The following is a 17383-nucleotide window of genomic DNA, read 5'->3' as shown; positions in this document are numbered from 1 at the left end:
TCAACCACTAGCAATGGACTAGATTATTTTCAGGTCATTTCTATTCCCTGTCATTTTGTGACTCTCTGAAGTCCTGAATCTGTGCAAGGCTTCAAACAAAGAATGGAAGCCATCTGGATCAAAGAAATATGTGGAAATGAAATCAAAAACTGTGATGAAGTTTTTCTTGTAGACACATCCTGGAATCCAATATTCACTTGGTAATTTATCTTAATAGCATGATAACAAAAGAACTCTTTGTTAGCTGCATAATCAGCCCTACATTAGGCAGCTCTCCTGCGCAGTTCCTTTCTTCTATGATTTCCTGTCATTTACTCCTTGTGATCTTGAATTAGAAATATTGAAACCAAATGCTTGGCTAGCAGAATTCCAATTTTGGTATCAAAGCGACATAGTTCCTGTGAAAAATGTCTCTCCATGAGTTTAGGGCCATGCTAACAAAACAAGGAAGCAGAAGTGAAATATATATTTTTATAATGAGGTTGCCAGAATGTAGATCGCTGAGAAAAACAAAGAAATATAGTAACAATAACAACAAAATCTATGCCACAGAATCTTTTGAAAAGAATCTTTTGAAGATATAACCAGCAGCTATGTTTTTCCCTTGTTGCCTTGCACTAAAGTAAACACAAGGAAACCAACCTGCATTTGAACTTTTGCATGGACAATGATGCAGAGCTTATGTCTTTGTCAATCAATATGCTGGAACAGATGTGAGTGCTGTGCCTTCAAATTGACATTGTTAAAAAAAAATTTTACAAAACGATATACAGATATACTCAGAGATAAAATAAATATAACTCAGAGATAAATAAAAAATCAAATTTATTCTGAAAATGTAAGCAAATGACTGGGACCTTTTATCATATGTGGTGGACTTGACCAAAAGCTAAAGTCTTCTGGATGAAAATGCATACTGATATTGAAAACATACTCAAAAACAAAGTAACACTAAAAACAGAAACTTTTTAAAAGAAACACAGCAGCAAGAATTAGATGAAGGGCTAGAAGGCAGGATCATCAAGTTTGCAGACGACATCAAATTGGGAGGGATAGCCATAGCCAATACTCCAGAGGACAGGAGCAGGATTCAAAACGATCTTGACAGATTAGAGAGATGGGCCAAAGCTAACAAAATGAAGTTCAACAGTGACAAATGCAAGATACTCCACTTTGGCAGGAAAAACGAAATGCAAAGATACAAAATGGGGGATGCCTGGCTCGAGAGCAGTACGTGTGAAAAAGATCTTGGAGTCCTCGTGGACAACAAGTTAAACATGAGCCAACAATGTGATGTGGCGGCAAAAAAAAGCCAATGGGATTTTGGCCTGCATCAATAGGAGCATAGTGTCTAGATCTAGGGAAGTAATGGTACCCCTCTATTCTGCTTTGGTTAGACCACATCTGGAATATTGTTTCCAATTCTGGGCACCACAATTCAAGAGAGATATTGACAAGCTGGAATGTGTCCAGAGGAGGGCGACTAAAATGATAAAAGGTCTGGAGAACAAGCCCTATGAGGAGCGGCTTAAGGAGCTGGGCATGTTTAGCCTGAAGAAGAGAAGGCTGAGAGGGGATATGATAGCCATGTATAAATATGTGAGAGGAAGCCACAGGGAGGAGGGAGCAAGCTTGCTTTCTGCTTCCCTGGAGACTAGGACGCGGAACAATGGCTTCAAACTACAAGAGAGGAGATTCCATCTGAACATGAGGAAGAATTTCCTGACTGTGAGAGCTGTTCAGCAGTGGAACTCTCTGCCCCTGAGTGTGGTGGAGGCTCCTTCTTTGGAAGCTTTTAAACAGAGGCTGGATGGCCATCTGTCAGGGGTGATTTGAATGCAATATTCCTGCTTCTTGGCAGGGGGTTGGACTGGATGGCCCATGAGGTCTCTTCCAACTCTTTGATTCTATGATTCTATGATTCTATGAATTGAATATGTGAAACTATGGAAGCAACAAAGAACACCAAACCAGATAAATGGATTACAAAAAAATTGAAATGAAATGGCTGAAATTGACAAATTAACTTTAATTCTACAAGATATACACCAAAACTGCAAGAAGAATGGAAACCTTTTATGGATTTAAAAAAAAATATGAAGAAGCTGACTGCATAATACTAAAAGTATTATGAAATAATACATGTGTATAAACTATATAACTTGAATACCTAAGAGTAAAAAGGTTTTAGAAAACTGATGAGTTAATACTTTTGAATTAAAGTAGAAAAGTGTCTAACTTCAATAAGATTGATACTATAAGATATATAAATTTATATAAAAAGATTCGGTGTATGTAGCTTCTACATGAATGATAGATAACTATAATAAATATTTACATATATACTACTAATCTACTAATAAAAGGAATTATCTTTCACATATTTATATATTTGGGTGCTATCAAGAATAGAAAAATAGAGTTTGAATAAGTTAATTGATAAAATAAGGAGAAGGAATACTCACTATGCAAATTTGGAAGAGAAGAGAAGAGAAGAGAAGAGAAGAGAAGAGAAGAGAAGAGAAGAGAAGAAGGGACAATTTTAGAAGATAAAAGAAATCAATGTAGATTCTGTGCCCTGTGTCTGGTCTTCTTAGGGCTCTTCTATGCAACCATATAACCCAGAATATCAAGGCAGATCATCCACAATAACTGCTTTGAACTGTGTTATCTGAGTCCACCCTGCCATATAATCCAGTTCAATGTACATTTTATACAGCTGTTTGGAAGGGGCCTTTGAAGGATAATCTGTTACTCTTGTTAGATAAGATGTCATAGCTGGAACTTTATTCTTTTACTTCACTTCCTTCCTATACTTCACTTCCTGTCTGACTGGGATGACAGTGGAAGATTGTTTTGTAATGGCTCTACTTCTTCTTTGAGGACTGTCCTCAAGAGGGACTCCTGTTAGATGCTGATGTCATTGGCCCTTCAATTTCAGGTTGCAACAGGTAGGATTTACTCAGTGGGTTTCTTGTTCCCCCAGGATGTGAAAACCTTTTCTGAGAGAATCTAGTTTGGCTCCTACCCTGTGGTTCAGCTGGTATGAAGACATTCTTATTTAGATAGGCTTTTGGCAATTGTCTGGTTGCTGTTTTGCTTTGAAACTGCTTTTAATTTAGTGGTTGTTTTAATAGGACACACTCTTTCATTTTGTTTTAATATTAGAACTTTACTAATGTTAGAATTTGTCATCTTAGTTTGTTTCTTTTAATCATGTTTTGAACTGCCTTGGGTCATACTGCTGGGATAAAAGCATGATATTAAATAGATACATGCAAAGCAACATGTATGCACCTGGGGAATAATACTAGTATCAGTTCTTAATGGAGAATGTCAACAGCACTAAATATGTGTGAAGGAAGTATTTACAGCAAGCAGATTCAACACTATTGAATGGTTGTCGGCTGTATTATTATTATTATTATTATTATTATTATTATTACTACTACTACTGCTACTGCTACTACTACTACTATTAGCAGCAGCAGTACCTGACTGTTGGAATTGGTGTCCTGCTACTTGAAAATAGTCATTTGTCAGACTGTTATAAATATCTATTTCAAATTGACTGGTTTTTTTTCATACTGTTTTTTTAAATGATTACTTTAATCTTCCTAAAATATCTACTAAAGAAGATTTTACCCTCATCCCAGTTGTGTTTGGATGTTGGTGACTATCCAGTGGTAAAATATATACACTGTGTACACATATTCAGAAAAATCCTACTGTTATTAATACTTATTTGTTTGAAATCTCTATTGCACTTAGGGACAGGTGACAATCCCCCAATCCCTAGTGATTGATGGGGTCCTGTGCCCTTATAAATCAGGTTTCTTGATGATGTCTTCTTTCCACTTACCTCCTGTGTGAACAATCCTTGCTGTAAGGGGGAATTGTGACCAGGGTTGTACTTCTGCCTGTCATACTAGTGACTGCCAGATGGAAATGGCTTGTTCCCCTGTCATTCAGCAGTTTGCTAAATGACAGGGGAACAGGCCTGGTCAATCACAGTGACTTCTTCCTAGTAAGTGAGGAAATGGAGCAGTTGGGCTAGAACCCATTGAAGGCCCTTCCACACAGCCCTATATCCCAGAATATCAATGCAGAAAATCCCACATTATTTGCTTTGAACTGGAATATATGGCAGTGTGTGCTCAGATAACCCAGTTCAAAGCAGATATTGTGGGATAAATGGCCGCAGCCCAGTTTACCTGTCCAAACACATCTCCCTTTACGAACCACTACAGAAATTAAGATCTTCTGGGGAGGCCCTGCTCTCGGCTGCACCACCATCACAGGTGTGTTTGGCGAGGACAAGAGACGGGGCCTTTTCAGTGATTGCCTCCCAGTTATGGAACTCCCTTCCTGGCAATATTATATCCTGTCCCTCCTGTCCTTCAGAAAGATGGTGAAGACCAGGCTGTGGGACCAAGCCTTTGGGGCAGTGCAATGAGGCAAAATCGTGTCCTGAGGTGGTTTTTAAGCAATTTTTGATGTGGATATAGGTGGTTTTAATGTTTCTTTATATTTATGGTTTTATGTCCTGGCATTGGATGTTTGCCATATATATGTTGTGCTCCACCTTGAGTCCCTTGCAGGGTGAGAAGGGTGGAATATAAATGTTTTAAATAAATAAATAAATTGAACTGTGAGTAACTCTGTAAGTATGGTGTTTCTGATAATACATATATCCCATACAGGCTTCTATATGGGATATATGTCTGGGTAGTCCAGGTTCGTACTACAGAAATAGAATCTACTCCAGTTTTAACTAAACTTTGTCAACAAATATAAAAAACAAAACAATGGCCAACAAATTAGAAATGTTTAATTCTAATCCCCAAGAAAGGGAACCCTATGAATAGTCATATTAATTGTTTTAATATTTAGTCAAAAAGGAAGGATCAAATGTTCTTGCTCTTCCATCCTTCCAACCTATGTCTTCTTCCACTGGATATATTCACTAACACCATTCATATACCAGCTGCTGTCAAGCTCTATGTGGTGTCAAATCCTGTGTGGTGCCGCTACAGCCAGAAGCAGGGAGGAAATCATTCTTATTACACATATTTCCAAATGTTCAAGCACTTTAGTTTTTACTTATGCTGTCTTGTGTAGATCAAAACTGTATATGCCTAACATAGCTGTAGGGTAATTTTTCAAACACTTTTGAAAGATATTCAGTGCCATAGCTTCCCTAAAGGATGCCTCATCAGATGAGGAAGAGGCCTTACTCTGTAGCAATGTAGAGGAAGAGATTAAAGAGACAACTGCCAGACAACTGAGCACCAAGCAGGGCCTTCTTCTGCTTTGAATGATAGCTCAGAGTTAGAGCAGGAAAGGAAAACCTCATCAGGAAGGCTGGGCTCATGTTTTCACTTGAAGGGCAGTGCTTGGCTACAATCAAGGGCTTTTTAAGGGGAGAGCATCTGAAATACCTTGGTACCAGCCACTGGGAGACCAGGGAGACAGAAGTCGTCAGCTGAGGAAGTTTCCCAATAGTATAGACTTGTTGCTGATTTATGACCTGGATTTACCTCCAGCCACTAAGGCTCCTTCCACAGAGCTGGATAAAATCCCACATTTTCTGCTTTCAACTGGATTATGTGGCAGTGTGGATTCAGATAACCCAGTTCAAAGCAGATATTGTGGGATTTTCTGCCTTGGCACTCTGGGTTATAGTGCTGTGTGGAAAGACCCTAGAATACCATGCCACTTGGAACCTGATCTTGGCTTAGTGTAATTTCTTTGTATCTTGATTTATTTGATTTTTTTTGAGGTGGGGGGGGGGGAGGGACTACTAAGCTGATTAAGGCCAACATTCTTTTGGTGAAGCTCCTGACATAAAGACATTGCTGGTGACAGGAGGAAAAACTCATGGCCATATAACGCTCTAGAGACTATTTGGAGCCAGCAACTTTGGTCCACTTTGTCTTGCCCCTGATTCACAACCATGGGAATTTCACAACTGCTAGTATAGTGTGCTAAGAGAATTCTAACCGTAGTGTGTTCAGTGGAAATACAAGAGCGCCAGTATAGAATGCTCAAAGCTTAGAGGTTCCTGAAAGACAATATTCTCCCATAGAAAACTGCTTCTCTTTGAAAATTTTCTAAGGAGTCCTTTCTTTCTGTCATATCATCATCACAAGTGGTAAGTATCATATAATCATCATAAACAGTTGTCCCTATGAATAATCTCAGATCTTCTAAGATCTTCTGGGGAGGCCTGCTCTTGATCCCGCCTGCATCCAAGTGTGATTGGTGGAGACGAGAGTTAGGGCCTTCTCAGTGGTAGCTCCTCAGTTCTGGAACTCTCTCCCCAGTGAAATTAGATCAGGACCCTCCCTCCTTGCCTTCAGAAAGAAAAAGATATGGTTGTGGTACCAGGCTTTTGGGCAGTAATGCAATGCAAAGAATAATCAGGAAATACGTGTTATGACAATCAGAATGGCCATGGTGTAAAATTTTTGGATCATATGATTTTAATATTTATATTAGGGTGTTTTTAATGCTTCGTCTTAGTGTTTCCATGTTGTATATGCCTATGATTAATGGTTTTAATGATTTTAATTTATAGTTATATGTCTGTGTTCAGTTATTGTGATTTTATTTTATTATATGTATGTTGGCATTGAATTCTTGCCATTAGTATGTTGTAAACCATTTTGAGTCCCCCTAGGGGTGAGAAAGGCAGTATATAAGTATACTAAATAAATAAATAAACAGGAAAAGACCTTTTCTATGGCTACTGCCAGGCTGGAATTCACTTCCTAAATAACCTATTTTGGCCCCTTCCTTCCTATCTTTCTGAAAATCTTTTTCTGGCAGGCCTTTGAGAAAGGATTTTTTTTTTTTTAAAAAAAAAGGGAAATAGGCCTTGTATGATATGCTGGGTTTTTAAAAATAAAAATGATTCATGTTTTTAATTGGTTTTATTCTTTTGATAGTTTAATTTCTTTCTAACTTTTGTATTTCATGAATTTTTATCTGTTGTATGTCATGTTGAGTTTCACATTGCAGGAAAAATAGGGTGTAACAATAATACCAGCAACAAATAACAATAATAGTGATGGTAACAACAGCAATTACCTCGTGTGAACAACAGGCCCATGGCTTAGTGGAGTGTGTGACATTAAGTAGGAGTATCTCTTTTCTTAATGCAATATCATACCCAATGTGCAACAAACCTTTTTAATCTAGGTGATATTTGTTATCACCACGGGAGGGATTGGCTTCCCAGCATGGGCTTCCTATATTTACAGCACAGCCAAAAAGTAATATTACTTGGACTAACTGCAAATGAACAAATGTTCTTCTCCCTTTTTTCTCTCCCCCCCCCCCCCGCTTTTTTTGAAAAATATTCAATGAAACTTATAGTTATGTGGCTGTAAATCACATATATAGCAAACAGGTCCACAAACAATGTTGCTGACTCTAAGGACCTCATCACACTATAGCAGTGGTTCTCAACCTGTGGTTCCCCAGATGTTTTGGCCTACAACTCCCAGAAATCCCAGCCAGTTTACCAGCTGTTAGGATTTATGGGAGTTGAAAGCCAAAACATCTGGGGACCCACAGGTTGAGAACCACTGCACTAGAGCATCTATCCAGTTTAAATCTGGTTGCTGCCTTCTGCAAAATTCTGGGGCTTGTAGTTTAGCGGGGGGGGGGGGGGGGGCTTTAAACAGCTCAGCCAGAGAGTTCCTAGGCCTCACTAAACTACAAGCCCAAGAATACTGTAAGAGGCAGCCATGGGATTTAAACTGCATAGATACTGTAGTGCAGTGGTTCTCAAACTGTGCTCCTCTGGGTGTTTTGGACTTCAGCTCCCAGAAATCCCAGTCAGTTTACCACTGTTAGGAATGATGGGATCTGAAGTCCAAAACATCTGGAGGATCACAGTTTCAAAACCACTGCTCTAGTGTGATGCTATTCTGAGCGTTAAAAATGCCAAGCAGTCTAAGGAAGTGAGATCGCATAGTTCCTGGTGTGCCAATGTTCCAGATTTCAGACAGGAAAGGGATTGTGAGGCTTGGCCATTTGGTTGCATCCTTAAAGAAGCTATTCTGCTTAGTTGCCATTTGAGTAGAACTCCTAAGTGAAGTATGTCAGTACACCCAACATGGTTGGAAGCTTGGATCTAATGCCAAGACCCGTGTTTCAAAACTGAAAAAATGTCCTCTTTGCCTTGCAGATAAGGGGCTATTATTGTGGCTTCCTTGCCCTCTTGCACTAATGAAAACATCAGTCCCTCCACATTTGCTTTTTTTACTTTTGTGGACTTGATTATTCATAGATTTCATTAAAAATGTCTTCTTTAGAAATGTCTAAGTCCTCCAGTATTACTTTCTTCAGTATTACTTACCCAGAACTGCTTTCTTCAGATTTCTAGGGAGAACACTTTTCTTGGAATTCCTAGGTTCTCCAATGCAAGCCTGTGGTCAGCTTCCAATGAAAGTTGACCACAGAGATGTGCTGGAAGACCTATACATTCTTGAAGAGGTGCTCTCTCAGATAAAAACGAGCAATATATTTGTGGTCTTTCACTTTCATAAGAGTCCTCTCCCCTTAACCACAGCAAATGTGGAGAACTGACTGTACTATGGATTGTCTGATTCTGAATTAATGGATTCAATCATCCATGGCCTGAAAATATTCAATTTCTCCAAAAATCTTGTTTTGTCATTTTGTCTAAGGAACATCATATTACCTCATCATTGTATGTGATGGGACCATCCATGGATTTTGGTATCCACAGGGTATTGGAACCAAACCCCTCTGGCTCATGAAGGGCCCTCTGTTCTTGAAGGGCTAGTAGATAGAGTCATAGAATTGTTGAGTTGGAAGAGACCTTGTGGGCCATCCAGTCCAACCCCCTGCCAAGAAGCAGGAAAATTGCATTCAAAGCATCCCCGACAGATGGCCATCCAGCCTCTTTTTAAAAGCCTCCAAAGAAGTAGCCCCCACCACACCCCAGGGCAGAGAGTTCCACTGCTGAACAGCTCTCACAGTCAGGAAGTTCTTCCTAATGTTCAAGTGGAATCTCCTTTCCTGTAGTTTGAAGCCATTGTTCCTCATCCTAGTCTCCAGAGCAGCAGAAAACAAGTCTGCTCCCTCCTCCTATGACTTCCTCTCACATATTTATACATGGCTATCATGTCTCCTTTCAGTCTTCTCTTTTGCAGCCTAAACATGCCCAGCTCTTTAAGCCGCTCCTGGTGGTGCAGTGGGTTAAACTGCTGAGCTGCTAAACTTGTTGACCGGAAGGTTGCAGGTTTGAATGCTGGGATTAGCGTGAGCTTCCGCTGTCAGCCCCAGCTTTTGCCAACCTAGCAGTTTGAAAACATGCAAATGTGAGTAGATCAATAGGTACTGCTCCGGCGGGAAGATAACAGCGTTCCCTGCAGTCATGCAAGCCACATGACCTTGGATGCATCTACGGACAATGCTGGCTCTTTGGCTTAGAAATGGAGATGAGCACCAGCCCCCAGAGTTGGACATGACTGGACTTAATGTCAGGGGGAAACCTTTACCCTTTTCCTTTGCCGTTGTGTTCCCACATTAGGTACAACCATAGGGAAAGAAAGGGGGACAGACAAGCCACCAGAGGTTTCTCTCGTCCTTCTCACCCTGGAGGGAGGCGAAGAGACTGAGCTGGCTTTTGGAGGCAACCAGGGCAGCGCCCGAAGTGGCAATCCTGGAGATTTGCGAGTCTCAGTTCCTAGTGTGTGTCTCGATTCCATGACTGAGGCATGACTTAGACTGTCTTTTCCAGTCCCTGCGATGAGATGGGCTTTTCCCTTCCCGTTTGCGCCCACCCACCCTTCCTTCCTTCCCCACCTTGCGCCATTTCTGCCTCCCACCGCCCCTGGCTGACACACCAAGACGGCTGGCTGCCTTCGGAGATCTCCTTTCCGCCCCCGAACGGCTTCGTGGTCCGAGGAAGGGTCGGAAAGCCACCCCTCCCCCCTCATCCACCGAGAAGAGACCCGGGCGCTTTGAACGCCTTGTTTTGGGGAGGTGGGAAGCCGCGTCTCTGAACTCCGGTCACGTTTGATGGAGCCCGAAGCATGCGCACATTGCAGAAGCCGAGCACGGAGCTGTCCAAGTGCTGAAATCGAGAGTCCGTGTGTAAGAAGGATCCTGGGCTTTCCCCCCTCCCTCTCATTCCAGCACAAGAAGAGTCCCTCTCCCCACCTTCCCTTTCCCAAGCTCAGCACCAATCATACTCTTTCGATATTTATAAGTTGGTGATAAGGAATAGAGAGAGGGTCGAAGGCAGGCAGTCTCTTCCCTCCAACCCTCGTGCGTATTTTTAAGGACGTTTGGCACCCATTCCGGAAAAAAAAACACCCCACAACCAGCTCCTGAAGACAAGACAGAGCAACGTGGCAGCGTTATCCTCCCCCTCTTTTTTTTGAGTGTGTGTGTGTGCATGATGTTAAGGTAGAAAAGGATTGAGGAAGGGGGGATTCTGGGGGGAGGGAAGGAGGGAGAGATCCTCCAGTCTTCGGGTAGAGAGAGTGGCCAATTCCAGATGCTTGGTACCTTTTGCTGCTTGGGATGAGCCGGGGTTTCGCCTAACCATGATTCCAAGGACTGGTACTTTTGATTTCCTGCCATCTCCACGACATGCCAAGGAAGGTCTTCTTTTCCTGATTCTAAAGGATTTCAAATTACTGCTGGATTTGGGGATTTAGGCAAGGCGCCCTACTTTTGGACCACCCTGCCACCCTTTCTGATTGCTGCTGGAATCGTTTCTGGGAGATTTTTTTCCACCTCCCAGGCAGAAAACAGGAGGAATGAACCGACAGCTAGTGAACATTTTGACTGCCTTATTTGCCTTTTTCTTAGAAACACACCACTTCAGGTAGGTGAAATCCTGAATCTTTGCTAACCTGTGATACCATGGGCAGGGATTGACAGCTCCACAGAAACAGAGCACCACAAGCCAGACTTATTTTGCTGAGTCTGGAAAGATTTCATTTGGAATTTGTATAGAGCAGAAGGGGACCGCTTTTCCATTTGGGAAGAGTTGTTGCTTGGGAAGGAATTTTTTATTAAAAAAAAAATTAGTGAAATTGCATAGGTTCTCTTTCCTTTCTTTCATTTCTAGTGTTTCTCAACCTTCCCAATGCCACGACCCTTTAATACAGTTCCTCATGTTGTGATGACCCCCAGCCATAAAATTATTTTTGTTGCTACTTCACAACTGTAATTTTGCTTTGGTTGTGAATTGTAATGTAAATATCTGATATGCAAGATGGATTTTTATTCATTAGAAGGAATTTGGCACAAATAACCAATATGCCAAATTTGAATACTGGTGTGGTGGAAGAGGATTGATTTTGTCATTTGGGAGTTGTATTTGCTGGGATTTATAGTTCACCTACAATCAAAGAGTGTTCTGAACTCCACCAATGATAGAATTGAACCAAACTTGGCATGCAGAACTCTCATGACTAATAGCAAATACTGGAAGGGTTTGGTGGGCATTGACCTTGAGTTTTGGAGTTGTAGTTCACCTACATCACTGTGGACTCAAACAATGATACACCTGGACCAAACTTGGCATAAATATTCAATATGCCCAAATGTGAATGCTGGTGGAGTTTGGGGAAAATAGACATTGACATTCGGGGGTTGTAATTGGTGGGATTTATAGTTTACCTACAATCAAAGAGCATTCTGAACCCCACCAATGATAGAATTGGGCCAAACTTCCCACACAGAACCCCTATGACCAACAGAAAATACTGTGTTTTCTGATGGTCTTTGACGACCCCTCTTAAACCCTCCTTGTGACCCCCTTAGGGGTCCTGACCCCCAGGTTGAGAAACACTAGTATAGAGCACAAGGGGACAGCTTTTTCGTTTTTGGGAAGAGTTGTTGCTTGGGAAGGCTTTTTAAGACAATAGTGAAATTGCATAGGTCCTCTTTTCTTTCTAGTGCGATGGTTATAGACACTGAAATTGAAATATTTCCTCAGGTTGTTGGAATGATCCTTCCACAATGTCTCTTCTTTCCAGGTGGTCTATTGTGGTCTAGTGCATACATACACTCAGAATCACTTCAGATGTACTCATTGCCCATTAATACACTTTAACCAGCTTGTTGTATTCACAATCATGATAGTTAATGAATGGCAAGAGGGGATTTCATTGCTGCGTTGTTGTGGTTTTCTGGGCTGTATGGCCATGTTCCAGAAGCATTCTCTCCTGATGTTTCACCTGCATCTGTGACAGGCATCCTCAGAGGTTGTGAGGACCTCACAGCCTCTGTGGATGCCTGCCATAGATGCAGGTGAAACATCAGGAGAGAATGCTTCTGGAACATAGCCATACAGCCCGGAAAATTCACAACTCAGTGATTCCAGCCATGAAAGCCTTTGACAATACGATTTCATTGCTGTTTAAAGGGTATGGTAACTTGGGTAGTAACCATATTAACCTATGTTAGAGATGGTTAAGTTGAGATGAGTAAGAAAATGAGTAAGGGAATTGCAGCTCTTCTGGATTAATTATTGTGGGATAAATGATAGCATCTAATGCATGTGGCACAAATCAGGCACACCTTTCCTTCTAGAAATCTAGACGGGAGCCAGCACCCATCAGATTTTGACTCCATCAAGGAACATCTTTAGATCGGACTAATGTAGGATTTTCACCTAAACCGCTGTCTGTCCAGTAGAAAGGAAAGAACAACTCATATATTGATGATCTACTCCTTTTATTATTTGTATTCAATGGTTACTTCTTTGGGAGACATTTGTTTTATGAGTAACAAGTATATTAATAGTATGCTAACAAATTAATTTTTAGGCTGGAATCACTTGGTTGCTGTGAGTTTTCTGGGCATGGCCATGTTCAAGAAGCATTCTCTCCTGGTGTTTCACCCACATCTATGGCAGTTATCCTCAGAAGTTGTGAGGTCTGTTGGAAACTAGGCAAGTGAAGTTTATGTATCTGTGGAATGTCCAGGGTGGGAGAAAGAACTCTTGTTTGTTTCAAGCAAGTGTGAATGTTGCAATTGGTCACTTTTATAAGCATTGAATGGCCTTGCAGCTTCAAACCCTGGCTGCTTCTTGCCTGGGAGAATCTTTAGTTGGGCGGTGTTAGCTGGCACTGATTGCTTCTTGTCTGGAATTTCCACAACACACACACACACACACACACACAATAAACAGGGAAATTTCAAACATGAAACAATCAAGGTCAGCTAGCACCTCCCAACAAAAGCTTCCCCCAGGCAGGAAGCAGCCAGGCTTTGAAGCTGCAAGGCCATTCAGTGCTAATTAAGGTGGCCAATTGAAATATTCACACTTGCCTCAAACAGACATGAGTTCTTTCTCCCACCCTGGATATTCTACAGATATATAAACCCCACTTGCCTAGTTTCCTACAGACTTCACAACATCTGAGGATGCCTTCATAGATGTGGGCAAAATGTCAGGAGAGAATGCTTCTGGAACATGGCCATACAGCCTGGAAAACTCACAGCAACCCAACTTAATTTTTAATTAGTGGCACGGATTGGCACATTTGAATAAAACTATGTGCTTTTGAATTCATAATAAGCATTAACCCATGGTATTATTACTTATTCTTAACTATTCACCAGGTTAACCTAATGCCTCTCCATTAGTTAAAAAGAATTGCCATGTCCTCTTTAGCAGTATTTAACATGAAAATCAGGTGTAGTAGTTTGTATGTTGGGCTACAACTCTGGAGACCAGGGTTCAAATCTCCACTCAGTCATGGAAACCTGCTCAGTGACCTTGGACAAGTTACATTTTCAGCCTCAGAGGAAGGAAAGGGCAACTCCCTCTGAACAAATCTTGCCAAGAAAACCCCAACCTTGGTTGTCATAAGTTGGAAGGCACACTAGAACAACAAAAACAAAAACAATATCGTAAAACTTGATGAGGTTGGAACTCTTTTCTCTTTCCTAGTGCACAAATCAGGAATAGTGTTCAGCATTAGATATAATGCCCTTGAGGATGTGGACCCTCTTCATATTTAACCAGTTTTATTACATTTTAAAAATAGCACATGCATACAGAACATTGCAAAAGATCCTATGAGAGGATTACTTTTAATCCTTATTAGATGTTGTATTAAAACCAGCGTGAATTAGAAGTACACATTTTTGACACAATGGAATATATTAAACTCTATGAGTCAGTATACTTTATGACAATCCATTCCCCTTGTTAGTCCAGATTTTATTCATTTCAAATGCCTTTCCTTGTATTTCTTTGGGGAAAATGCCTAACGTTTTACATGGTGAAATCTGTAACGAGCATGGGAGTGCAATTAACACAAAATAGGATATAAATTGATGTGGATGTTGCGGAGAAGGACTGTTATCCATGCTTGATGTGGGCTGATGGGAAATTAAAATCTTCACATCTGGCCAGTTCCCAGAGGAAATAAACAGACTTGGAAAAGAATCAAGTCATTTAATTATGGCCTATTAAGATTTCCACTGTATCTGTGCTTTTGTATGAGTCTGGACACTAACATCCAGTTTTGCCATGCAGTCTTTTAAAAAGCTACCATGAACCCAGATCTATAAAGCAGAGGGCATTTAGTGGGTGTCACTGGATGTAAACCAAGGGCTACAGTTATAAATGGGAAATAATTCTGTAAGAATTTGAATTGAATTCCAATATCTGACTTTTAAAAACCTGATTCCTCAAAAGTTGTAATGTTCAGATTCCTCAGCACTTGAGAAGTACATTGTGTTACAGCAGTGGTTCCCAACCTTTTTTTGACCAGGGACCACTTTAAACAGGAACAACTCTCCAACATTAGTACCAAAGGGTTACAAATCAGTTTTTGGTCAACTTTAGACTGGGTTTGGGATGCCGATTCAGAAAATTACATTGGATAGACTATATTAGCTCTAGTTTCTGATACAGAACATATGCCATGGTCAACAATAGGGAAGGAGTGGCAGGCAGTATGAAAGGAGCAGAAATAAAATAAAATAAAGAGGAAGGAGGCTCGCACACCAGATTTTTTGTCCTCACGGCCCATTGGTGTTCTGCGGCCCATGGGTTAAGAACCACTGTATTACAGGAAATCGTTTTTCCATATGATCAACATGTTGCACTAGATTTATCTTGTGAAAATGATGTGAATACATGATGGAATCATTCTTCATAATAATTCCAACTATTTTTAAAAAGCTTATTATTTTTTTAAAGGATGACTTTCTGTAAAGAACATGATTCCAGGTCTGGAAAATCTCCTGCACAGACATTGTCTCCTTCAGATTTTTTGGACAAGCTGATGGGGAGAACGTCAGGTTATGATGCAAGAATAAGGCCTAATTTTAAAGGTAAGTCATTTCTGAGTCCATTAAAAATTAACAGGATGTAAAGATGTAAAATGTAAGCTATAACAAATGTACATAAAAGTCTTAGGTGAAGTAGACTAGATCAAGTTTCCCAACCTGATGTTTTATAATGGTTTTGGACTAGTTTCCAAAACCAACAGTCATTTGTGTTATAAAGTAGGGATGATGGAAGCTGTGATTAAAAAATATTATGCAGTGGTTCTTAACCTGTGGGTCCCCAGATGTTTTGGCCTTCAGCTCCCAGAAATTCTAACAGCTGGTAAACTGGCTGGGATTTCTGGGAGCTGTAGGCCAAAAAACCTGGGAACCCACAGGTTGAGAACCACTGCCTTATGGGGTGCTGAGCTGGGAAAGTTAGTTCTAGATTTAGGCATTTATATGGCCTGGTTCTCATAAGCATGCCTATGCAGTAATGGAAAAAGAATTATCTTAAAAGTATGGTAGGGGTTTATAAATGAAGATAGATAGATAGATAGATAGATAGATAGATAGATAGATAGATAGATAGATAGAGAGGGGGGGGTGAAGTGGGGAGGTATTTTATATTTGTTTTATTATAATATGTGTATTTATGCTTGTTTTACTCTGTTGTTGGCACTGTGCTGTGCCAGTTGATAGCCGCCCTGAGTCCCTCTGCGGAGGTTTAGATAGGACGGGATACAAATGCCCTAAATAAATAAATAATAATTAATAGGTGAAACCACAAACAAAATTGTCACATCACTTGCAGCTTTGGGGGTTTTGATGTTGTTGTTGTTGCTGCTGTTGTTGAAATAATACACACAAGCAGTTGTGAGTCATCAGGACCTGGTTCACACATATACTTGATTTCAAGCAGCTGAGCTCTGTACATTTGATGGATGATGTGTGAGTTTGATTCAACTGGAAATAATTGTCTCAAAGTGATGTCAAGCAAGATGAAAGTCCCACTTATAGTATTAGATATGTGATGCCCTATTCATCAGCAGATGCTGCCATTCTCAAGTGATGATCACACATGTGTGAATCAGCTTCAAATATTCAGTAATAATCAAATGATAGAGCTGTAAATTGGCCATGAGTTGCCTTGTAATAAGTCTGTGGAACTTTGCTGGTTTCAACAGATGGATTACAGGATGACTCCAAAGAAGTGTAGGTGACTGATTTTCATATGAAAGTGTGTTGCTTGGTAATATTAAACTGCATTTCAGTACATGACCTCCATATACCAGCCTGCCTGTTTCTAGAGACTGCCAAAGAGGGTTCTCAAATGAAATAACCCAGGGTACAAAAAAGAGTGGAGAACATCTTGGTTCTGTTTTTCCAACTGTAGCATGACCTTACTAGCAGCTCAAAGCCCCTCTTTTTGTCTAGTATTTTAATTTTCCAAATTTACCCACTTTATACTATCAGTTGTTTTTCTTTGACTCAATTACAATGATAAGAATTTGGTTTTTATTGTATAGTTATACTTGTACGAAGCACTGGCATCTGTAAGAATGAAGGGTGGTTCTAAAGTGTTAAAAATATGAAAAAACACCTACTAATAGAGGTAGTATAAAATTAAAGTAACTTTCTTTGATATTTTACTTCCCTATCCATTGGTAAACAGAAGCAGATCCAAACAAAACATACGCAGCTACAGTAATTGTTGATTTTTAGTCAAAACATATGGTATTTAAATTCTGCACCCCAGATTGATCTGTGGAGGTCTACCAGACTCTGTAAAATTCACTGTTGAGGGTGAACTAGGGGTGACAAGAGTGAAGTTTAACACTGAGCAGTAAACCACTATCTGTTATCAATCTATGAAACTCTTAGAGAGAGAGACCACTCTCAGGCTGATATATGGAAGCATTTTATTGTCTGGTTCGTACTGAGATCTTTATTATGCTTGGCCATTCTGACTTTGATACATTGAATATTGACCCATTTCAGTAATTGCTGAACAATAGAGGATTCAGAACATGAGAAGTCCAGAGTAGTATTCATGTAGACATTATCATCCAAATGAGAAGTGTTTCTTTCTTCTAGTGCG

General features: G+C 40.3%; 1 protein-coding gene across 4 annotated transcripts in view; it reads left to right on the top strand.

Annotated features, from left to right (window-relative positions):
- The first annotated feature begins 9720 nt into the window (after window positions 1-9720).
- Window positions 9721-17383, top strand: part of GLRA2 (glycine receptor alpha 2) — a 168198-nt gene continuing 160535 nt past the window's right edge. For 2 of the 4 annotated variants that reach the window (XM_060769980.2, XM_060769981.2), the window contains exons 1-2: window positions 9721-10873; window positions 15215-15348. In XM_060769980.2, the coding sequence (XP_060625963.1) occupies window positions 10806-10873; window positions 15215-15348 (202 nt within the window). In that variant the 5' untranslated portion in view covers window positions 9721-10805. The remainder of the gene's footprint in view (window positions 10874-15214; window positions 15349-17383) is intronic. The other 2 variants (XM_060769983.2, XM_060769982.2) reach the window with 1 other exon arrangement.

Source organism: Anolis sagrei, chromosome 3 (genome assembly GCF_037176765.1).
Source record: "Anolis sagrei isolate rAnoSag1 chromosome 3, rAnoSag1.mat, whole genome shotgun sequence".
In the NCBI taxonomy this organism is placed as follows: Eukaryota; Metazoa; Chordata; class Lepidosauria; order Squamata; family Dactyloidae; genus Anolis; species Anolis sagrei.
The sequence above is the reverse complement of the archived record's forward strand: the minus strand, read 5'-3'. Positions and strand labels throughout refer to the sequence as shown.